Below are 24,582 nucleotides of genomic sequence, written 5' to 3' on the forward strand. Positions count from 1 at the left end.
AATAGCTCTATCACATTGCTGCATTTTCCACCTGCAGAAAGCAGAGCTTGTTGTTGAAACATGGAGTAAGTAATTCCATATTTCAGAAAAGGAGAAAAAGGTTCCATTTTTATATCTAGTGAATGACATCTTACAGAACAGCTGGAACAGAATTCGTCAGTGAATTTTGGAAGGTTCTGCCTTCTGCCTTGAAGGATGTTGCCGACCATGGTGATGATTGAGGAAAGAATGTCAACAGATTGGTATGCCCTTCCAGGTTTTCTGTTAATTCAATGTAGCATTTCTTTCTATAGGCTTCCTCTATTTGAAGCTTGCCAATTCTAGCTTGTATTGTATTGTTCTTTCCAAATTTGTGAAAAAAGGCTATAGTCAGAGTTAAACAAATGATCACAAAAGATATTTATGCAATGTGTATAGTTTGAGTATCTGGAAACAACTGAAAATTGGACTGATTGCTGACTCCTGCATCAATAAATTTAGGTTAGTATATGGGAAGAAAGGAAGGTTTTTGGTTCATGTGCACGAGCTCTTAAGGATTTAATGCTGGGGGAAGAGCCTCCACCACGCTTTATGCTATTATATCTTGTTTTAGGGGGAATGCAGAACCCCTAAAATTTCCAGGCATAAGCATTCTAAACCTTTAGGAAATGAATACAAGCATCAGATGTGAAGTTACCGGCCTGTGGTAGATGTGTGAATATATATGACCCATTACTTTCTATTGGTGGATTCATATAGTTGATATGCATATGGCTGGATACATAGTGCTTCCTCTGATTAAAAGTTCAATTTTCTTCTTTCATGTAGTAGCTGTAAGCCACGTTTGTTCCTTTGATAATGTGGAAACGTATTTGTGCTGGCAAAGCTTTCTCTCAGTACAGGCATGTTAAGACTATGGGGAATGGAATTTTGTTTGTACTATGTTTCTATAGCTGGTGTCATAGATTCTTTATCTGCATGTTTAAGGCTTACATTCAGTTTTGTAGTTCATTCTGCAATTTTAAGGTGTGCATACACTATCTAGTGTACATAAAATTGTTTGTTTTTAAGAATTAACTACTAGGATCTTTTACGTTTACTTATTGAAGCACTGAAGATTTGATTTTGGTTTTTTAAGGTTTGTACAGTTATCTAGTAGTATGACATTATATTATTGTCTTTGGCAGACAAATGTCGATCTCGGAACAACATCTAGTAGATATTATCAGTATCATGCCTTAGCATTATTGACCCAGGTATGCAATAACTTAGCATTTGGTTGTCTACTAATCTTACGGCAAGTCCTCTGTTTGGGCCACCAATGTTACTTCCAAACTTCTATAGTTGCCATTCAGATTATGATATGTTGCATTACACCAACTTGACTGGAGCCTTGTGTTCCGCAGGTGATTCTGATATCATCAAGATGTTGCCAGGTGATCAGTGAGTTGTCAAGGTAGACTTAACGTTATAATTCTCTGGAAACATGATCAAAAGTTTATGTTCTGAACGTGGCTCTCTTTGTTTTGTCGTAGATTTTTTCTGAATATAGGTTTTGCCAACTAGGTAAACTATCAGTAAGATTCTGTAACCATGTGAGTTGTGAGACAGTTATAAGATATGGGCATTCAGCTACAAATTTATACTCTCCTTTGATGGTTCTTTGGTTAATTAGCTTAGTTTGAAATTACTTCTGTTGTCGAAAGAGTACATGTTGAAGGGTTCTGTATGATGTGGGTGGGTGGCATAATCTATCCTCTCTGAGTGGACTGTGTGAGTATTATGTAGTATCATAGTTAACTGATTTGCTTCTCTCTTTTAAAAATAAAAACCTATTCTGGATAAAAAACAACCAGAAAAAGTTATATAAGATAGTAAAAGCATATTGCCAAAGTCGATTGTCATTTGATCAACATCTAGTGGAAAGAAGTTCTTCTTTTTATTTGGTAAATCCCCTCAAAGAAACTAACATAGTTTATAAATCCTTGCTATTCGTCGAAAGAAAAGGAATCAAATTACTTCTTTTTATTCTTTAAGAATCTATCAAGGAATCCAACATTTAGGTCATTACAATGTGCAAGCAAAGGGACTGAAACCTTTTTTTGGAGTTCCTGGTTGTAAAATTTAACTTGAATCTAGCTCTATCACATTGGTGCATTTTCCACCAGCAGAAAGCAGAACTTGTTGTTGAAACATGGAGTAAGCAATTCTATAGTTCAGAAAGGGAGGAAAAGGTTCCATTTTTATATCTAGCGAATGTCAACTTACAAAACAGCAGACGGAAAGAAACAGAATTCTTCTGTAAATTTTGGAAGGGCCTGCCTTCTGCCTTGAAGGATACTTGGAAACATCCTTCAAGGCAGAAGGCAGAACCTTTCAAAATTCACAGAAGAATTCTGCTCCTTTCTGTCTACTGTTCTGTAGGTTGTCATGGGCTAGATATAAAAATGGAACCTTTTTCTCCTTTTCTGAACTATGGAATTGCTTATTCCATGTTTCAGTAACAAGCTCTGCTTTCTGCTGGTGGAAAATGCACCAATGTGATAGAGCTAGATTCAAGTTAAGTTTTATAACCAGGAACTGCAAAAAAAGGTTTCAGTCCCTTTGCTTGCATGTTGTACTGACCTAAACAAGTTACTCTTTCTCTTTTTTTTAATATTTTTTTCATTTTGGAGCACTAACACTGGAAACCGTTTTCCAATGCACATAATCTCGTCCATACTAACACCAAATTTGAACTTGAAGTTCATGTAGATGATTCAAACGAATTTGAAGTTGAAATTCGAAATTCATGTGCAAGTTTGGGGGGGGGGGGGGGGGGGGGGGGGTTAGTCAACATTGAAGTTAGACTTCAAGGGGGGGTTGCTAGTCAACAAAATGAAAATTTGAAGTTCATCTTCATCTTCTGCTTCAAATTCATTTCATTTATTTACATGAACTTGATCTTCAAACTTGGTGTTAGTGTGGATGAGTTCATGTGTACTGGAAAACAATTTCCAGTGTTAGTGCCCCAAAATGCGAAAAATATAAAAAATAAGAGAATGAGTAATTTGTAATAATATACTTAAATAAAACATAATACCTAAACCCCAAATTAGGTAAAACAAATATGATTACTATACTAATAATATGGTCCATCAAAAAATCAGTACAATGTAAGTCTTAATATGGTCCATCCAAAAATCAGTACAATGTGCAAGCAAAGGGACTGAAACCTTTTTTTTGCAGTGCCTGGTTGTAAACTTAACTTGAAAATAGGTCTTTTACATTGGTGCATTTTCCACCAGCAGAAAGCAGAGCTTGTTGTTGAAACATGGAGTAAGCAAATTCCATAGTTCAGAAAAGGAGCAAAAGATTCCGTTTTTATATCTAGTGAATGACATCTTACAGAACAGCTGGAACAGAATTTGTCAGTGAATTTTGGAAGGTTCTGCCTTCTGCCTTGAAGGATGTTGCCGAGCATGGTGATGATTGAGGAAAGAATGCAGTCAACAGATTGGTATGCCCTTCCAGGTTTTCTGTTAATTCGATGTAGCATTTCTTTCTATAGGCTTCCTCTATTTGAAGCTTGGCAATTCTAGCTTGTATTGTATTATTCTTTCCAAGTTTGTTTGTGAAAAAAGGCAATAGTCAGAGTTAAACAAATGATCACAAAAGATATTTATGCAATGTGTATAGTTTGAGTATCTGGAAACAACTGAAAATTGGACTGATTGCTGACTCCTGCATCAATAAATTTAGGTTAGTATATGGGAAGAAAGGAAGGTTTTTGGTTCATGTGCACGAGGTCTTAAGGATTTAATGCCGGGGGAAGAGCCTCCACCACCATTGGAGCTTAGGGTTTAATGCTTAGAGAACACGTGGCTGAAGATTCAGAGCTTACTAAATGCAAGACTGCTGTTCGCCGGGTGCAGAAGATGGAGAAAGATGTCAATAATGTGTGCAGGCAAGGTGGGCAACTACTTTACCTATTATTTAACTATGAAGTTCGGTCGGGGTTAGGCTTCCGCTAACCCATTCCTGCTTAAACCCGTGAGGGGAGTTGGATTTCTAGTTCCATCCCATCCCACCACCCCATCCTTGAATCCTGTCCTTGTCACATTTCCGTGAAACTCGCGCCATCCTGTCTTTCTTTTTACTGTAATATACCCTAAAAAGCTTTATGATATCACTTCTTTCTATTTATGTTTTCATTTTTATAAAAGGTTAGATTATAACAGTAATTCAGCTAGCTTAGGGCTGCTCTTTCTTATATATCACAATTTACATTTAATTTCCTTTTTTTTAAGTTAAGGGTTTAAAAGTAATTTGCTAGATTAGTGCGAAAATTTACTTCTCTGAAATGTCCTCACTTATTTCTTTCCTGTTTTGTGTTTTGGAAGACTTTGATCTTGGATAAGTACACAGGTATATTTATAACCAATCATAAGCTACAAAACACCCAGGGATCAGAGTGGGTATTTTGGGGTTAACCCAGTTTTGGCCCCCACTAGCAGGGTTTTTTAGGGGTTAACCCCGTCCCCTCCTAGCGCAGTGAGATGGAAACCTGTCTCTCCCTGTTGAATTTGCCCCGTTGGCATCCTATTGTATAATGTAAAACTTTTTCAATCTTTACACTGGGTTGTGTTGGTCGTAATTATACATTCTTGCAAATGGGTTACTTCTGTGATGTTGTTCTTATTTAATTGGCATGATGTTAGCTACTAATTTATGAGATGGTTCAAACATTTGAAGTTGACAACTGTAGATAGTTCAGCTTGCCTGTTTTAGTGTAAAGCTCTTCTTGCTTATGAGATGATTTGAATGAAATCAACATAAGGAGGTCACTATTTTGCATTTGTATCTTTCATTCTCTGATTTCTTATTTCTGCAAGCATCACTGTGTTCGTGTGTCTTGTTCATTGCACAACAGTAGGTTTGCTTATATATTCGTTCTCAATGTTTTCCAGAGGGGGACTCTAAACGAACTTCTCTGGGAGATGAGCTACAAGAGCAAGACACCCTTTTAACACAGTGCATTGACAAACTGAAGACAATTGAAGAAAATAGGCTAGCCCTAGTGATAGATGCCAGATTCTGACATGAGAACTAGGTTAATTATAATTGAATAACCCTTATAATTGTGTTATAGGTGGTTATTTATCGGTTTTCACATGAAATGTGCATTTATTGAATTTGGCATTAATCACTACTTATATTGCATATTTTTCTCTCCTGAATTATATTTCATTACTTTTAGGGTTTATTTATTCCTGAAATGATTTTTATGGATTTAATTATGAAATTTCAGGAGAATTTTGTGTGGAGAAGAAGATATTTACAGAAATGCCATTAGTGGGGGATGTGATTTTTAGGGCAAAATCGTATTGAAAAGGGAGGACAGCTCGACAGAGGGGGGGGGGGGGGGGGGGGGGGGGGGAGGGGAGCCGCCGATCGAAAGGAGAGGAGAGCTCGAGAGTCTCCCTCTAGCCGCCGACCGTTCGGAGGGAAGACCCGAGAGGGCTCCCTCTGAACGCCGTTCGTCACCGTTGTCCACCACCATACGGCAACCGAGAACAGACCCGAGGAGAGCTTGAGAGAATCTCCATCGCGGCGAGTTCGACGCTGCCATTTTCTGCTCGCCAGGCCTAGAGGTGACCCGAGAGGGCTCCTCTGGCGCCGATTCCGCATTTTCGACCATTTTCGGAGCTATTCCGACTCCGACCGAGACTCGAGAGAGCCGGTTAGAGGATTTCGGTTCCATTCCGTCGTCCGCCGCACCACCTCCATCCGTGGGTTTCTATCCTTCTTCGCCGGCGTCGTCTCTACCTCCGGCCAATCGCTCTTGCAACCCGAAGCCATCAATTTCTGGAAATTGCAGCACCCGTGAGAAAGAGCCTTTGCTGCCCGAGCAAGAGGAAGGAGAAGGGGAGTAATCCTTCATTTTGTAATTTAATTTTCCTATAATTTGAACTTAGATTTTAAATGTTTATTAAATTTGATTTGAGAATTAATGTTTATCGAATATTTGTTTTCCGAATATTTGATTAAATTAGCTAGTTAGGGTAGGATTGTAATTTAGGTTGGTTATGGTATTTTAATCCGATTTCTGTCTTTAACTCTATGCGCCCGAGAGGGGCTAGACGCAAGGATTGAGAAACCGGATTCGTGATTACGTGGCGCTCGAGAGGCACGAATCACGGTAAAATCCAGAGTTGATAATTTTAGCATCATCACAATAGAAAATTGATTCTCTGCATTCTATTGTAATCCGATCTCTGTCATTAACTCTAGGCGCCCGAGAGGGGCTAGACGCAAGGATTGAGAATCCGGATTCGTGGTTACGTGGCGCTTGAGAGAGGCACGAATCACGGTAAAATCCAGAGTTGACGTTTCCTGTTGTGCAAGTAGTTAATTAGATTATTGTTTGATAATTTAGGATATAATTAGTGTTTAGTTCAGATTAATTCATCATATTTGGTTAGGCTAGTTGACTGAAGAATTCACAAAATTTTGTCCTCCCTGTGGATATGACCCTCGCTTATTGCTAGATTACATGAACGATAAGTACGCTTGCGAGGTATAAAAGCCGATTTAATAAAAATTTCACATCAAGTTTTTGGCGCCGTTGCCGGGGAGGCACGTATTAAGTGTATTTCTTTTTTCTCCATGGTCTTAGATTAGATTTATTTTTTTTCTTTCATAATTTCATGTTTTTGTTTTATCTTGATGATTTTGTGTGGAGTTATTTTTATTTCTTCTATTTAGTTCGTATTTTCAGTAGTTAGTTTGTTAGCATAATTTGATAGTTAGTTTTGTTTCTTTTTGTGTTTTTATGCATGGGCGCCGCTCCCTAGGTGAACCATTAACTCCCTTTGTTGAAGAGGTAGAACATATTTGTAGGAGAACACCAAAAGTCAAGTTAGGAGCTAGCATGGCCAATCAGGGTGAACCATTACAATTACCTGCAGCAAGTGACTGTAGAGCCCTGAGGGATTATTCTATCCCATCCCACTTCACATCACCTTCTTGCATTATATTGCCACCCACTACTGCCGCCAGTTATGAGTTGAAACCGGGTGTGATCCAACTCCTCCCTATATTCCGGGCACCATCCACTTGAGTCTGATGATCCGAGTCCTGCGTTTAAGATAGAGACTGTTATGCTTGATGACGAAGCCACTCTTGAATCTTTTGAGTCTTACATAACATCTTTAGACATAGACTATTTTGATGAGGAAACATATTTCCGAGAGGTTGACTCTTTACTCAGTTCTGTACCTCTGTTGGAGGAAGCTTATGAGGTTGTCACAACTGATCATCCACAGGATCTTCATCTTGACTTGGACAAACCTCTTGAAACTTCCAAGCTAGATCTTAGGCCACTTCCTCCCACGTTGAAGTATGCATTCTTGGGGCCCATGAACTCATTGTCAGTCATTATTGCCTCTGATTTGAGTACTGAGTAGGAGGAACAATTGACTGAAGTTTTACAAACACACAGAGATGCATTGGGTTTTGTCGTGTGTGTGATAGATGCCAACGGACTGGTTGTTTGTCTAGAAAGAACATGATGCCTCTTAACCCCATTCTTATTATTGAATTGTTTGATGTGTTGGGTATTGACTTCATGGGTCCTTTTCCTATCTCGTTCGGCTATCTATACATCCTTGTTGCTGTTGAATATGTCTCTAGATGGATTGAAGTTATTGCATGTAAGACAAATGATCACAAAGTGGTGGTAATTTTTTTAAAAGAAAACATCTTTAATCGGTTTGGTACCCCGAGAGCGATCATCAGTGATGGGGGATCTCATTTTTGTAACAGAGCATTTGAGACCTTGTTGAAGAAATACTCAATGTGTGCCAATGGAGCATGTGGTTTCCATGAGTTTTATTATTCTTTAGCTGTTATTCCTTTTTGTAGTCGTTTTGTTGTTTTAACTTTTCCCCATTGAGGACAATGTCAGGTTTAGGTTTGGGGGGGGAAACGACTCTTTTATGTCTTAGCAATGATTTTCTTTTGATTTTTGTTCGTGGTTTTCAAATTACTCCTCTTAGTATGTGGTTAACTTTAGTAGAGTTAAAATAAGTTGCTCAAATGTGTTTCAAATTTTTTTGTAAAACTGTGTAGAATATGCCTATTAGAAATCTGATATCATTTGTTGTGATCCATGAGAATTCAGTGGGATTACTTACTATTGCATTAGACTTGGAACTTAGTTGCAAAAGAGAACATGTAAATCTAGTGTTGATCTAAGTTAGTCTGAATAGTCTTTGTATGCCTATTTGATCTTATTATTTTTTATATCTCAGGGAAATTCCTTGTTGTAATGTATGAATGCAAATGGAAATGCTCTTGCTTGCAAAAGACAGATAACCTTAGAAACAGCCTGGGCAAACCCAGGGACATGCATTGGAACAGTCAGTTACTTAAAAATAAGTGCATGTTCAGTGAAGACGAATACAAAATGGTGGTAATACCAAAAGTATTCAGTGAAACAAAAATTACGCTGGTAATAGCGAAAATGCGCTGGTAATAGCGAAAATGAGCTGGTAATAGCGAAAATGAGCTGGTAATAGCGAAAATGCGCTGGTAATAGCGAAAATGCGCTGGTAATAGCGAAAAATGGGTTTAAATCTGGAAGCAATGAGTTTCCTTAACTTTGATGATGAATTGTAAGTTGAAAGAAGTTGCAGGTCAAGATTGAAATTTGTATACTTCTTTTGTGAGATTGTCAGACAATAGGCTTACTCTACTATTTTCTCTTAATTGTGATGTGACCAGGATTTTATTGTTATTTGTTGCCTCTTTGTTCTGTTGAAGTAATTGCTTATGGGTCACATTGGTTCAGGTGGAGTAACAATGAGTGTATGTGGATTGATAATGTGCTATATTTTACACAGGTTTTCAAATTGAGCAGAGTTTCAAATGATTTTCAAATATTTTACGATACTAAGTGTTAGTCATATGCTAATGAGGAGTAGATTTTCTTCAGTTTTTTTTTATATTGTTGATTTAGATGAATTTTGTGGGTAAATTCCATGCAAACCCTCACGAGACACAACTCGTCCACTACTGAAAAGTAGGGGTTTAACGGCTTGTTGCATGCGCTAAATGCAATCGTGTTCCCTACAAAAGTGGCATTTTGCTTTCCTAGGCTTAATTTTGGTTCTGTTGTTGTTTTGCTAGGTACTAGCAAAGACTTAGGTTTGGGTGTGATAGATGCCAGATTCTGACATGAGAACTAGGTTAATTATAATTGAATAACCCTTATAATTGTGTTATAGGTGGTTATTTATCGGTTTTCACATGAAACATGTATTTATTGAATTTGGCATTAATTACTACTTATATTGCATATTTTTCTCTCCTGAATTATATTTCATTGCTTTTAGGGTTTATTTCTTCCTGAAATGATTTTTATGGATTTAATTATGGAATTCCAGGAGAATTTTGTGTGGAGAAGAAGATATTTACAGAAATGCCATTAGTGGGGGATGTGATTTTTAGGGCAAAATCGTATTGAAAAGGGAGGACAGCTCGACAGAGGAGGGGGGGGGGGGGGGGGGGGGGACTGGCTAGCTCTACGTGAACAGGTTTCTTTCTTTCTTGTTTTTTAAAATTTTCTCTTTAAAAAATAAAATAAAGTTTCATTTATAGGTAAGCCTTTGGCTCAATGATCACATTTTGGTTCAAGTCTTACCAGGAGTATTGGTGCATGTCTTTGTAATCAACTTTCAATATAAAAACTGTGTTCTAACAAAGTGCTTTATGCAGGAGTCCTGCATTAGAGAATGTTCGCACCCAGTTGCAGGTATGCATTTAGTTATTTAAATTCTATATATAGGTTAGATCACACAGTTAATCTTCCACATGCTTACCTTTAGACTTGTGGTTCTAATTTTTTGCCTTTAATGATCTAATTTGAGTGGCATTGTAGACAAAAAATAGTTGGAACTGAAATTTTTCTGTTATTTTTAAAGGTATTTGTCCCTGTATTTCTGAATGCAGTAGGAGTATAATGATAATCAATCTAAGTTGATGATAGTGATCTGGCAGAAGACAATTTTTCTATTCTGTTGATTACCTTTGGGTCCTTTGAATAACTATTTATCAGCTGCCGTGTTGGAGTGTTGTAGTACATGAGCTGTCCCACCAGAATCATGTTACGTTTTCATGAAATTTCTCTCACTAAGATTTTTTTCACAGATAAAGAAGCAGTGGTGAATAATGACCCTGTGAAGAGGCAGCGGCGATGGAGCTCAGAAACCTCAAAAATTTCGGAATCACCAAACTCGAGTCAGACCCCTTCAACCTCACCTCGTGACATATTTCCTAACCGTGCATTTAATTGGTCTGACTCCACAAATAGTAGAGATACGGCAAAAGAGCGTGTTGGTAAGTAAGTTTAGTATTTTATTTGTTTCATTTCATGTGTAATCAATATCCAAAAAAGTATCTTGTTTAGGATTTTTTTGTTTGTTTTTTTGTTGTATACTCATGATGTTATTCCAATTTTTTTTTAATCAATCTTAGGGTTGTCTTTCTGTATTCGTGCGAATTTGCAGGGAGGTAAGCCTCGTGGTTGTTTTTAGCTGTTAATATAACAATGCACGATAATAGAGATAACTTGCTAGCTTAGTGCAGCGTTTTGATGGTCCTCCTGGGAAGAGTTTCATAATCCATCCCAGCACCCTCTCCACCACCAGTTAGGAGAAAAACCAAATAGACAAATGGAAATTTGCGTAGAGAAAGTATAATGGATTTATTGCAAAGTGGAGCAGATAGCTGCAATTTCCAGAGGTAAATTAAGATTTAATCTTACCCAGGGATCTAATATTGGTTTACAATAAATGCCCAAGTAATGAGCTAACCAAATAACAGTAATTACAGTTTATACTGGACAATGGAAGTAATGGTACCAAGGTAACATAGAAAAACAGCACCTTGCAATCTAAAACTGGAACCATCTGCCAGTCAACTCTTTTGCCACAATATAGTACAAGGACAGAATTAGACTTTTTAATATAGAAAAAGAATTTTTAAACATAGACCAAGCAAACAAATCAAGTCAGTAGATACAATTTTGATTAACATTTTGACAACCCAAGATCAGAATAGCACCTCATCCCCTTCATCTGCATAGACAGTATTATCTTGAACATTCTGAGAATCTGCTGCTTGGAACTGGATATTTTCGTTAGCCATACACCGAGCGGTCAACAGTTCTAATCTCTGATCTGGGCTTCTAGTTTATGCAATAACTCCTTATTCAAGTCCTTAAACAATCAAAAGGAAGTAAAATAAGCATCTGAGAACCAAGATGCAAGGATGATACACATGCAATGACAAGTATACTTAGTCATGATTACAAAATAATTTTTCAAGTTCTATATACTCTAATAATGATTGTTATATCGATAATTTCACAACCTACAGGACCTACTGGATCAGTCCTTTTGAAATTGATGTTACATCTATTCAGTGCGAGGAAGTGAGAATTTTAATTTAGTTTGAAACTTAATATTCTTGTAATTTTGTTTGAAATTCTTGTATGCTATTATATCTTGTTTTAGGGGGAATGCAGAACCCCTAAAATTTCCAAGCATAAGCATTCAAAACCTTTAGGAAATGAATACAAGCATCAGATGTGAAGTTACCGGCCTGTGGTAGAAGTGTGAATATATATGACCCATTACTTTCTATTGGTGGATTCATATAGTTGATATGCATATGGCCGGATACATGGTGCTTCCTCTTATTAAAAGTTCAATTTTCTTCTTTCATGTAGTAGCTGTAAGCCACATTTTTTCCTTTGATAATGTGGAAACGTATTTGTGCTGGCAAAGCTTTCTCTCAGTACAGGCATGTTAAGACTATGGAGAATGGAATTTTGTTTGTACTATGTTTCTATAGTGGTGTCATAGTTTCTTTATCTGCATGTTTAAGGCTTACATTCAGTTTTGTAGTTCATTCTGCAATTTTAAGGTGTGCATACACTATCTAGTACACATAAAATTGTTTGTTTTTAAGAATTAACTACATTTACTTATTGAAGCACTGAAGAATTGATTCTGATTTTTTATGGTTTGTACGGTTATCTAGTAGTATGACATTATATTATCGTCTTTGGCAGACAAATGTCGATCTCGGAACAGCATCTAGTAGATATTATCGGGTATCATGCCTCAGCATTATTGACCCAGGTATGCGATAACTTAGCATTTGGTTGTCTACTAATCTTACGGCAAGTCCTCTGCTTGGGCCACCAGTGTTACTTCCAAACTTCTGTAGTTGCCATTCAGATTATGATATGTTGCATTACACCAACTTGACTGGAGCCTTGTGTTCCGCAGGTGATTCTGATATCATCAAGATGTTGCCAGGTGATCAGTGAGTAGTCAAGGCAGACTCAACGTTATAATTCTCTGGAAACGTGATCAGAAGTTTATGTTCTGAACGTGGCTCTCTTTGTTTTCTCATAGATTTTTTCTGAATATAGGTTTTGCCAACTTGGTAAACTATCAGTAAGATTCTGTAACCATGTGAGTTGTGAGACAGTTATAAGATATGGGCATTCAGCTACAAATTAATACTCTCCTTTGATGGTTCTTTGGTTAATTAGCTTAGTTTGGAATTACTTCTGGTGTCAAAAGAGTACATGTTGAAGGGTTCTGTATGATGTGGGTGGGTGGCATAATCTATCCTCTCTGAGTGGACTGTGTGAGGATTATGTAGTATCATAGTTAACAGATTTGCTTCTCTCTTTTAAAAATAAAAACCTATTCTGGATAAAAAAACAACCAGAAAAAGTTATATAAGATAGTAAAAGCATATTGCCAAAGTCGATTGTCATTTGATCAACATCTAGTGGAAAGAAGAATGAGGGGCAAAACAACCAGTTGCTGCATTCTTCTTTTTATTTGGTAAATCCCCTCAAAGAAACTAACATAGTTTATAAATCCTTGCTATTCGTCAAAATAAAAGGAATTAAATTACTTCTTTTTATTCTTTAAGAATCTATCAAGGAATCCAACATTTAGGTCATTACAATGTGCAAGCAAAGGGACTGAAACCTTTTTTTGGAGTTCCCGGTTGTAAAATTTAACTTGAATCTAGCTCTATCACATTGGTGCATTTTCCACCAGCAGAAAACAGAACTTGTTGTTGAAACATGGAGTAAGCAATTCTATAGTTCAGAAAGGGAGGAAAAGGTTCCATTTTTATATCTAGCGAATGTCAACTTACAAAACAGCAGACGGAAAGAAACAGAATTCGTCGGTGAATTTTGAAAGGTTCTGCCTTCTGCCTTGAAGGATGTTTCCAAGTATCCTTCAAGGCAGAAGGCAGGCCCTTCCAAAATTTACAGAAGAATTCTGCTCCTTTCTGTCTACGGTTCTGTAGGATGTCATGGGCTAGATATAAAAATGGAACCTTTTTCTCCTTTTCTGAACTATGGAATTGCGTATTCCATGTTTCAATAACAAGCTCTGCTTTCTGCTGGTGGAAAATGCGCCAATGTGATAGAGCTAGATTCAAGTTAAGTTTTATAACCAGGAACTGGAAAAAAAGGTTTCAGTCCCTTTGCTTGCATGTTGTACTGACCTAAACAAGTTACTCTTTCTCATGTTTTTTATATTTTTTTCATTTTGGAGCACTAACACTAGAAACCATTTTCCAATGCACATAAACTTGTCCATACTAATACCAAATTTGAACTTGAAGTTCAAGTAGATGATTCAAACGAATTTGAAGTTGAAATTTATGTGCAAGTTTGGAATGGTTAGTCAACATTGAACTTGAAGTTGAAGTTAGACTTTAACTTCAAGGCAATAATTTGATTCAATTTCAACTCTTCCTTGGGTGTTAGTGTAGACGAGTAAGTGCGTTGGAAAACAGATTCTAGTGTTAGTGCCCCAAAATGAAAAATATGATGCAAACAAGAGAATGAGTAATTTTTTATAATATACTTAAATAGAACATATACCTAAACAGATAATTAACTAAAATAAACATGGTTACTACACAAATAAGTGATTTAATGTAGTATTAAAATATATTAATATACTAATTAATGAAATACTATATAATATTAGTTAATGATTACAATTTATTATAAAATAATATAATAATTACATGTGGCTATAATAAATTATAAAAAATTAAAAGTAAAAAATAATATAAGTGAATATACTAAATAAATAAATTAATTTTATAATAACATAAGATATTTTTTAACTTTAAAAATCACTAATTTAATACAATAAAATAAATAAATAAATAAATAAATAAATAAATAAATAAATAAATAAATAAATAAATAAATAAATAATATATTATTTTGTCAATAACACAATATATATTTTTACATATTATTGATTAATAATATATTGCCACAAATTTTAAAATCATTGGTTTAATTAATTATAGCAATGGGATAATTAAACCAAAATAATTGATCAAATATTTACTTTATCAATATTTTAATTACGACTATTAAATCACTAATTTAATAAAATAATTACAAAATAAATATTGAATAATTAAAAAAATTATTTTATTAATAACAGAAGATGGATTTTTCACGTAGTATTAATTAATAATATATTTTTAAAAAATTAAAAATAATTAGTTTAATTAATTATAAAAATGGGATAATTAAACCAAAATAATTGATCAAATGCTTTCTTTAACAATATTTTAATTACCAGTCTTAAATTTCTAATGGCTGGAAAATAGGTTAATTATACCAAAATAATTGGTAAAAGCTTGATTTAATAATATTTCAATTACCACTATTAAATAAATAATATAATACAGTAATTAAAAAATAAATATAATAAATAAATAACGCTAGTTTAATTTTTCCCAACTTACGAAACAATTAGATCACATCGTCGTCTTCCTCACAACGGCGATAATGGCAAGGAGACAAGCCTAGATTCAGGTAGATGAACATGAGGAATCACAATTCCACCATTTAGCCTGGTTTTTAAATAATGTTGGCGCTTATTTACCACTAACGGCCTAATTAAATGAACTACGTGCATTTCGTTGACTTACCCCCTAAATGTTTGAAATTCTTGAGTCATATTTTTTATTCTTATTGAAGTATTAGACAATGGAACTATATATGACTATTATAATAAAAAAAATTAATTATTTTATTTATAGTTTATATACCCATCTCTTTTAAAAATAAAAATCTATTCTGGATAAAAAAATAACCAGAAAAATTTAAATAAAATAGTAAAATTAGAATATTCCAGCCTTTTGTCTCAGACAAAACTTACCAAAGAGACCAGCCGACTCTCCTCACGACTAGTGGCTTAGTGATTTTGTTACACAGCGGCAGGTGCGCGGCACGGTAGCACTCCCTGGACCTCGGTCGTGCTCTATACTTCCTCGCAGATGTCAGAGAGCCCGTTGGTTCGAAGGCCTGAAAGCTGGTGCCAACAGTCGCAACTCAAAAACCCTCCTCCCTCCTTCCTCTCTCTCTCTCTCTCTCTCTCTCCGCTCGCGTCTCTTCCGACGTTTTCACCATTTTTTTTTTCGGAAACCTCGTTCTTTAGGGCCTTCCAGTTGGATCTCTGCGACACTAGGCAGAGCCGCTATCAGGTCATCAATCTGGCTTGTAATTCTTTGATTTGGTTCTAATAATTTTACTCATTTCGAGTCTCCCGCGTTGTTGATTTATCCTTTGTCTTTCACTTTTCTCTTCTCTCCAGAATTGATAGATAGAGTAATACTTTATCCCTGTTTCTTGCCTCTTTAGTTTTAGATTTCATTCTCGGGGAGTATATATATTTTCTTCTTGCTTTTCGGTCGTTCTGCTTTCTCTTCGATGCTTTTCTGAGATCTCCAGTATAATTTTTTTTTCAAGGCAATATAGAAAAAGAGAATTTAGTTATCTCATTTTTGTCTTTTTGGTTCAAGGTGTATTGATTTATATAAATTTCTAGACGTTTGTCGGTTACGATCTTCTTGTTGTGGGTAGTCGTTTCTGTATTAATTATATAAATTTCGGGGTTTTCGATGATCTTCATTTCATTGTAGAGGGTGGTTTGAGAGTGGCTTGGTGTTCTTCTTGAAAGCTGAAAAATTCCTTCTTGAGTTGGGATGAATAGCGTTTTCAGTGAACAGATTTTAGCTGATAAGCTTTCGAAGCTCAACAGCACCCAGCACTGTATTGAAAGTATCCTTTATTTTCATTTTCGGGCTCTTTTTTTTTTTCAATTTATTGATAGTCTGGTGGTGGCATAGCATTTATGGTTTCATGATGTCTAGGAGTTCTTGCTTCTTCTTATTCCATATTTGTAGCTTGATGCGTTCTTACCTTCTTAACCGCTTTAGATTTATGGGCAATCAAGTAATGAGGTGATACTATGTATGTTAGCTTGTGCAGTAATGATATAAACAACAGTTAAAAAGTATTCGACGTGATCTGGATATTAACTAGGATTCTCTTTAAGTCTAATTTCCTGCATGCATTGCTTTCTGGTAAGATTAATTACGTCGAGTTATGGTGGTGGAAGGGAAAATGGACAACAGACAAATTTCAGTTTCTGTTCAAGTAAAACCAGATGATCCTGCAGTTCTATCAGCATAATTCTAGTTAACGCTAGAGGAAGAGATATGAACTAGGCCAAGTTTTACAGGTTTTGGCAATATAATTTTACTAAATCGATTGTCATTTGATCAACATCCGGTGGAAAGAAGAATGAGGGGTAAAGCAGCCAGTTGCATTCTTCTTTTTATTTGGTAAAGCCCCTTCAAGAAACTAACATAGTTATAAATCCTTGCTATGGGTCAAAAGAAAAGGAATTAAATAACTTCTTTTTATTCTTTTAGAATCTTCTAAGGAATCCAACATTTAGGTCAGTACAATGTGCAAGCAAAGGGACTGAAACCTTTTTTTGCAGTTCCTGGTTGTAAAACTTAACTTGAATATAGCTCTATCACATTGGTGCATTTTCCACCAGCACAAAGCAGAGCTTGTTGTTGAAACATGGAGTAAGCAATTCCATAGTTCAGAAAATGAGAAAAAGGTTCCATTTTTATATCTAGCCAATGACATCTTACAGAACAGCAGACGGAAAGGAACAGAATTCGTCAGTGAATTTTGGAAGGTTCTGCCTTCTGCCTTGAAGGATGTTGCCAAGCACGGTGATGATCGAGGAAAGAATGCTCTCAACAGATTGGTATGCGCTTCTAGGTTTTGTGTTAATTCAATGTAGCATTTATTTCTATAGGCTTCCTCTATTGAAGCTTGCCAATTCTAGCTTGTATTGTATTATTCTTTCCCAGTTTGTGAAAAAAGGCAATAGTCAGAGTTAAACAAATGATCACAAAAGATATTTATGCAATGTGTATAGTTTGAGTATCTGGAAACAACTGAAAATTATACTGATTGCTGACTCCTGCATCAATAAATTTAGGTTAGTATATGGGAAGAAAGGAAGGTTTTTGGTTCACGTGCACGAGGTCTTAAGGATTTAATGCTGGGGGAAGAGCCTCCACCACCATTGGAGCTTAACAAAAAGCGCTCACGTTCTGTTAGAATTGTTAAGCGAGATTCTCGATCGTTAAAAATAGTAAGAGCCTCAACTTTTGTCTCTTTCCTTGTTGACAGCTTTATGTGATCCTTTTTTTTAGATGTATTAACTTGTTCCACAATTTTAAACCAGAAAGTGGCAATTGGAGGCACTGCAGAAAAAATTGTATCTGCTTTTCATGCCGTGCTCAGTGAACACGTGGCCGAAGATTCAGAGCTTACTAAATGCAAGACTGCTGTTCGCCGGGTGCAGAAGATGGAGAAAGATGTCAATAATGCGTGCAAGCAGGGTGGGCGGCAACTACTTTACCTATTATTTTGTTGGTAATCTTGTCATAAATTACATTAACTATGAAGTTGGGTTATAGGGATGCAATGGGTTGGTCGGGGTTAGGCTTCCGCTAACCCATTCCTTCTTAAACCCGTGAAGGGAGTTGGATTTCTAGCGCCATCCCTTCCCACCACTCCATCCTCGAATCCTGTCCTTGTCACATTTCCGTGAAACTCGCGCCATCCTGGCTTTCTTTTCACTGTAATATACCCTAAAAAGCTTTATGATTTCACTTTTTTCTTTTTATGTTTTCATTTTTATAAAGGTTAGATTATAACAGTAATTCAACTGGCTTAGGGTTGCTCTTTCTTAAATATCACAATTTACATTTAATTTCCTTTTTTTAAGTTATGGGTATAAATGTAATTATCTAGATTACTGCAAAAATCTACTTCTGTGAAATGTCCTCACTTATTTCTTTCCTGTTTGGTGTTTGGAAGACTTTGATATTGGATAAAGTATACAGGTATATGTGTAACCAAACATAAGCTACAAAACACCCAGGATCTGAGTGGGTTTTTTAGGGTTAACCCAGTTTTGGCTCCAACATGCTGGGGTTAACCGTCCCCTCTTAGCGCGGTGAGATGGAAACCTGTCTCCTCCTGTAGCAGTCCCTATTGAATTTGCCCCGTTGGCATCCTATTGTATTATGTACAACTTTTCCTATCTATACACTGGGTTGTGTTGGTTGTAATTATACCTTCTTGCAAATGGGTTACTTCTGTAATGCTGTTCTTATCTAATTGGCATGATGTTAGCTACTAATTTATGAGATGGTACAAAAACATAAAGTTGACTACTGTGGATAGTTCAGCTTGCCGGTTTTAGTGTAAGGCTGTTCGTGCTTGTGAAATGATTTGAATGAAATCAACTTAAGGAGGTCACTATTTTGAATTTCTATCTTTCATTCTCTGATTTCTTATTTCTGCAAGCATCACTGTGTTCGTGGGTCTTGTTCATTGCACAACAGTAGGTTTGCTTATATATTCGTTCTCAATGTTTTCCAGAGGGGGACTCCAAACGAACTTCTCTGGGAGATGAGCTGAAAGAGCAAGAAACCCTTTTAAAACAGTGTATTGACAAACTCAAGACAATTGAAGAAAACAGGCTAGCCCTAGTATCTCATTTGAAAGAAGCTCTACGTGAACAGGTTTCTTTCTTTCTTTTCTTTTTTTTTTAAATTTCTCTTAAAAAAATAAAATAGTTTCATTTATAGTCTTTCTTTCTTTTTAAAACTCTCTTTAAATTATAAAATAAAATTTCATTTATAGGTATGTCTTCGGCTCAATGATCACATTTTGGTTCAAGTCTTACCAGGAGTATTGGTGTATGTCTTTGTAATCAACATTCATTATAAAAACTGTGTACTAACAAAGTGGCTTTATGCAGGAGTCAGAATTAGAGAATGTTCGCACCCAGTTGCAGGTATGCATTTAGTTATGTAAATTCTATATTTAGGTTAGATCATATAGTTAATCTTCCACGTGCTTGACCTTTAGACTTGTGTTTCTATGTTTTTGCCTTTAATGATCTGCTTTCTTCTGGTATGACTTGATCTTTCATCATGTCCAAGAAGTTATTTGTTCAGCTTCTGGTATGAAGTTGTTTTTCATCATGTACGAGTAGTTATTTGTTCAAAAAGGATGGGAGACCTTCTCTGCCTGCAAAGCTGGAAGAGTACTTGAGCTTTGATGCTTGTTTGGTTTGAGGGAGAGTGAAAAATGAGTGCGCATCATCTGCTCACAAAAAAACCCATTTTTTTTAATGCAAAACTATATTTTCTCTTACTTCTTCTCAAATCAAATGGCGTTTCAATTGTCTTATCAAATTCTTTTAAAAGCCTTTGGGAGAAATCAAGGTGAGAGTTACAGGTTTTTGTTTAAAATGTATTTTAGAGATATTATCAGAATCTTTAATCATAAAAATTTGGAGAATAGCTGAATATCCTAGAGGATGCTCTTGAGATCCTTTTTACAACTTCGTGGATTCAAAAGACTAAGAGGGTATATTGATGTTTCTTTTGTGGATTCAGTCACTCTGGCAACATTGGGATCTTCGAAAGCTGTTGTTGTCCAAACATGAATACCTCATATGGTTTTTAGTTGTTGCACTGTTCTACGCTTCTGGCTTGTTCGAGTCATACGAACTCGAAAATGATAAATCTGAGAAGAGGCAAAGTATCTTCACAAGGATCGACTGCTTAATGGAATTTACTTTATCCTGAACAAAACTTTAGGCTGTTATTGATTAACTTAAAAGCCATTTAAATACATGCGACATTTGTAGCTAGAAGCTGTGGAATTATATACTGATTGTCTCTGCCTCATTGTCCATTATTCATAATAACCTCTCAACAGAAACCCGCTGAGTGCAATTTGTAGTTTTTACAAGATTGTCTCTCAATTGAACTGTTAGGTTGGATGAGTGCAACTGGGTCTGGGTCTCCGTTGATGCTCATTTGTGATCTTTATGTGAATATTGAATGACAGGTAGCACAAGCTCAGGTGGAGGAAGCTACCAATATGCGGAGGCGTCTGAACAACGAGTCCCCTGTTGGCAGAAATGCAGTAGATACAAGTACACTCGAAGAAACGAACAAAAGGACCGCAGCAGCCATTGCAGACAAGTTGGCAGCTTCAACATCCTCGTTCCAGATGATGAGCTCCATTCTTTCCACCTTTGCAGCGGAGGAAGCCAAAAATGTTGGACTAATGACCTCAACTAACCAATCTATTTCCAACTCAAACATGGAAAAACCTGTGTCACTCTCATCTGCACCTGCATTCATTGCAGTGCAATCAGTTCCTGGCCAAGTTCACCAGCAGCCTCAATCTGTCTTGGGACACCAACAATTAGCTCAAACTTCCACCTCTCAAGTCCAGTACCAACTCGGTCCACCCCAGCAATATTTGCAATCATCTATGACAGGAGTACCATATGCTTACTCCAGTATGCCACCGCCACCTTCACTTTCTCAGCAACAGTATATGAGTTATCCTGGGCAAGCACCGGTGCCTCAGCAACCCATGCAAGCTATGCCACTGCCTCAGCAGCAGGTAGCTCCACCGAGTTATCGGACACTTCAGCCTCCTGGCATGCAATTCTTTACTTACCAAAATCATGGTTGACTGTGTTTCTTCAGATTTTGCACTGTCTAGATGGATGCAATTGCATCTCAATTAATTAACTAATCAGGAAGTAAAATGCTCTTTATCTGTAATATTTTGGACTTGCCATTTTCCATGGAACAAATGGAAAAAGAAGAGGATGTATTTCTTGACCAGTTGTTCGTAACTACTATCACAACAGAAGAGGTGAAAATACTTTTAACTCAACATAAGATATAAATGTTAAATACTTAATCTGAATCAGAGTCATGGGCCACTGAAGATCGAACGGACCTGCCTCTGTCACTGTAGCTTCCGTCATCGTCCCCATCTTCATCTTTACTTTCACTAATGATAACTGCAAAATATGGCTTTTATTTTCGAACTATGTTGTGACTGCTGTCAAATAGAAATGGTGAAAGAAAAGAAACCTTTCTTTAGGAGAAGATTCTCCAAAGTCTTTGTGGTGAAATCATCTTTGCCACCAAGATCTTGAAACCCGACCAACCTATCTTTAGCAAGACCGTCCTATAAATTTCAGATAAGGAAATGACGATCAACATACCAAAAGTGAAGCTTGTAACTTAAAAACCAGAAAATTAGAGAGTTAACTGAAAAAAGATATTGAAGAACCTGAGACATTGGATTTCTAAAACTTTATTAAATTAAAAATTAGAAGATCAATTTCAGAGCAGCCTCACCTGAACCAAATGACCCACGGTAAAGTTTTAATGGCTAGCTTGGAAACAAAGAACGAGGCGTTCTGCATACAAGATAAGATGTTTATTTCATAGAATACAGAATAACACACCACTTAAACTAGACAAGGCAAAAAAGATTAACCTCTGCATCAAGCCTGATGAATTTGGTTTCGAAGTGCCTAGGTGCAAGGGATTTCAAATGTTTATCCATTATCCTACGAGAGTTCATTAAAAAAACTGTTAAATTCAGCTTTAAGTAATTAATCACTATCAGTTCCATGTTACGTGAGGTCAGGGAAAAACTAACTTGCAACGGTAAAATTCTTTGTGGTAAAAATGGCATATCACTCTTTCATTTCCTGTGACTTCTCCCAGAAAGTCTCCTTCAGTTACCTCCTGGTATTCTCCATAACCCTTTCTTTTTAAGACTTCTCACTTCTCTGCCTCCTTCTGTCGGAATGGATCAAGCATATCATACAATGCTCAACTGGGTCAAAAGCTCAGATCAGGCAGACAAAAAATGCTGTCCAATTACCTTGAGATCTGCTATCCTTTCGTCATGCAATCTTTCTAGCTCTGGATCCTGAAACTCAGGGAAATTATAAATGATTTGTCCAGTGGTAACAGAGACTCTGGGGTAAAAAGAGAAAACGTTCCACTTACATCCATTAATTCATCAAAGTCTACTTCTTGATTCCTTGCACTGGAAGCATGTGCCTTCTCCTGAGCTAGCAATTCCCGTAATTATAGAATGCCTATCATACATAATTCTAAAAGGCGAACTTATCCTTGTGACATAGTATGAGATGATAAAGCAAAATGAATGAACATCAATGTAGTCAGACCTAATGAACTTAGAACAAGGATATGAGGATGAGGATAGTGCATGCATTTTCTCTTTGATTTTTTGCAACTTGATAACAAGATGAAAAATGTGCAGAACACCTAAATGTCTACATTTTGTGTTTGTCTTTGCATGTTCAGTTTCATCTATCAAAAAAGATAAAAGCTTTGCATCATAGTATACATGTTGGCTTGTGCTCCATAAATTTTGTTCATGGCTATTAGAATGGACCCCTGATTGGCAAAACTACCACCAGCATGGTCAGTATCACCAACATTGATCATGAGTAGTTGTAAAAAGACACAGTTTGCTCCTTTGAGGTTCAGAGATGAGTGCATTGCTAAAGAATATGTGCAAAGAAAGAAATATACCACTTGCACAGCCTCTCCATCCTAAAACAAACACTAACATTGCCTTATTTTACATAGCTCAAACAAACATTTTCTTTTTTTTTTCTAAAAATGAGAACATAAAGAAACACATTTCAATGTAAGAAAGAAGAAAATTGGGTTGGAATGACTACTTTATCATACTATCATTACAGAGGAAGATAACTCAACAATGACATACTTAGCTGATACATACACTGCAAGAAGTTCTCATTAATCCTAGTTCAAAAGAAGGCCACATGTTAGCTTTTAGAATGTTGATTCATGCACTACTAGGTGTAATTGACATGGAGAGCAAAATAGCTAATTGAACTGACGTTCATCAGCTTATATAAACCATGAAGTACACAAAAAATCTAGCTCGAACAGTTGATTCTATTAGGAGAATAATTAGCAATACATTCATTACCTAGAAAGCCAGAAACAAAGAAAGTATTCATGTTTCAACAACACCTGTAATGGCTATACTTTCTCACAGATCTAAATAGTTTTAAGCTCCATTGCAAAACATTTGAGTACGTTATCTATCCAATGGTGGCTATCGGGAAGAAACTCAGGTGGGAAAGAGAGAGTGTTTCTCAGAGAAGACAGATAATTTTAAAAAAGGAGATTTACCCATGATGAGAAAGTGTAACGTCTTTATTCACCAGAATCTTTACAGGTGTTGTACAAACTTAAGCCATGGAAGTTTGAAGGATTCGATAGAGCTCTTTTGCGGCAGCTGCATTAATGAGCCCTATGCCTTGGCAGTGAACAGAAGGTAATAACAACAATTTAGAGGGTAAAAGGATATTGTCCAAGTACAATGTCATACGTACTAAATATTCAGTCAATAATGATTCAGGCCATGGCTTAAAACTAAAATCTGCACTAAGGAACTATACGGAATGACAGGTGTTTCCCACGTTCCAAATCCTAAATGAATGACGGGATTATAACCCCTGCTCACAGGATGAGGAGTAAATGAGAACAGATCTGTTCCCACGTCGTGGATTGCAGAAAAAAACATCTATGAACATTCCAATCAGCGATGGCGGAGAAAATTCACTAGCAGAATCTAGCAAAGATGAGTTGAATTTGGGTTCTTAAAAGACAATCAATAGTCCATTCTCGTTTCAACAGAAAATAATGTATTAACACAAGGATCGCAACATAAAGAGGTTAAATAAAGACCTTCTGGTAATCTCGAGCTGCCGCCGCCATTACATTTCCGAATGCCAATCCAGAAAATGTCGAGCAAAACGAATCTGGATCCATGGCTATCGCGCAGAAATTTGAAAAAGCAGAAGAGAAAGGGTTAAGGGTCTTTCTTCAGATTCGAACAAGAATGTATAGAGGTTCTTTCCCCGAAGAGGCGATTTTACTATTCTACTCGTCTGGTGTTACCAATTTGTAGTCTCACTCAAATAATGCCCAAATTTCCAACAAATTTTCACGTAAAGAAGAGATTTATTTTTATTTTTATTAACGAGTTGGTATTTTGAAAGGACTAATTACAGGAGAAGAAGTTGGTGTAATAATTCAGAGTCAAAACTCACTCTGGTTTCTGAAATTTCAGGTATGTTTGCCACCTATGGAAAAGAAAAGAAAATAATTAATAATAATAATTTAATTATTATTATTCCAAAAAATAATTAGTATAAAGGAGAATTTGATTATTATCTATTTTTATTAATTATTTTTTAGAATAATAAT

At 36.2% G+C, this 24,582-nt stretch overlaps 1 protein-coding gene, 2 long non-coding RNA genes and 1 pseudogene across 3 annotated transcripts; 3 read left to right on the forward strand and 1 right to left on the reverse strand.

Moving 5' to 3' along the window:
• The first annotated feature begins 3,283 nt into the window (after positions 1–3,283).
• Positions 3,284–5,331, forward strand: LOC137935884 (uncharacterized). Its single transcript, XR_011109503.1, has 3 exons — positions 3,284–3,478; positions 3,721–3,930; positions 5,270–5,331. It is a non-coding gene; the product is annotated as an uncharacterized lncRNA (long non-coding RNA).
• A 4,404-nt stretch (positions 5,332–9,735) lies between these two features.
• Positions 9,736–12,530, forward strand: LOC137935905 (uncharacterized). Its single transcript, XR_011109504.1, has 4 exons — positions 9,736–9,775; positions 10,171–10,359; positions 12,098–12,167; positions 12,318–12,530. It is a non-coding gene; the product is annotated as an uncharacterized lncRNA (long non-coding RNA).
• Positions 12,531–15,411: 2,881 nt separating this feature from the next.
• Positions 15,412–20,974, forward strand: LOC137936414 (uncharacterized). The gene is made up of 7 exons (XM_068781062.1): positions 15,412–16,156; positions 16,915–17,162; positions 17,400–17,555; positions 17,649–17,805; positions 18,854–18,996; positions 19,236–19,271; positions 20,336–20,974. Exons 1-7 carry the CDS (start codon positions 16,081–16,083, stop codon positions 20,972–20,974), a joined length of 1,455 nt encoding a protein of 484 aa, XP_068637163.1. The 5' UTR covers positions 15,412–16,080.
• Positions 20,975–21,170: 196 nt separating this feature from the next.
• On the reverse strand, positions 21,171–24,223 carry LOC137936415 (thioredoxin domain-containing protein PLP3A-like; annotated as a pseudogene).
• Between the last annotated feature and the right edge of the window lie 359 nt (positions 24,224–24,582).

The sequence above is a fragment of the Aristolochia californica genome, unplaced genomic scaffold, assembly GCF_029961685.1.
Source record: "Aristolochia californica isolate CCGP_79_NKW_82.1479 unplaced genomic scaffold, dmAriCali1.0.hap1 SCAF_7, whole genome shotgun sequence".
NCBI classification, from domain to species: domain Eukaryota; kingdom Viridiplantae; phylum Streptophyta; class Magnoliopsida; order Piperales; family Aristolochiaceae; genus Aristolochia; species Aristolochia californica.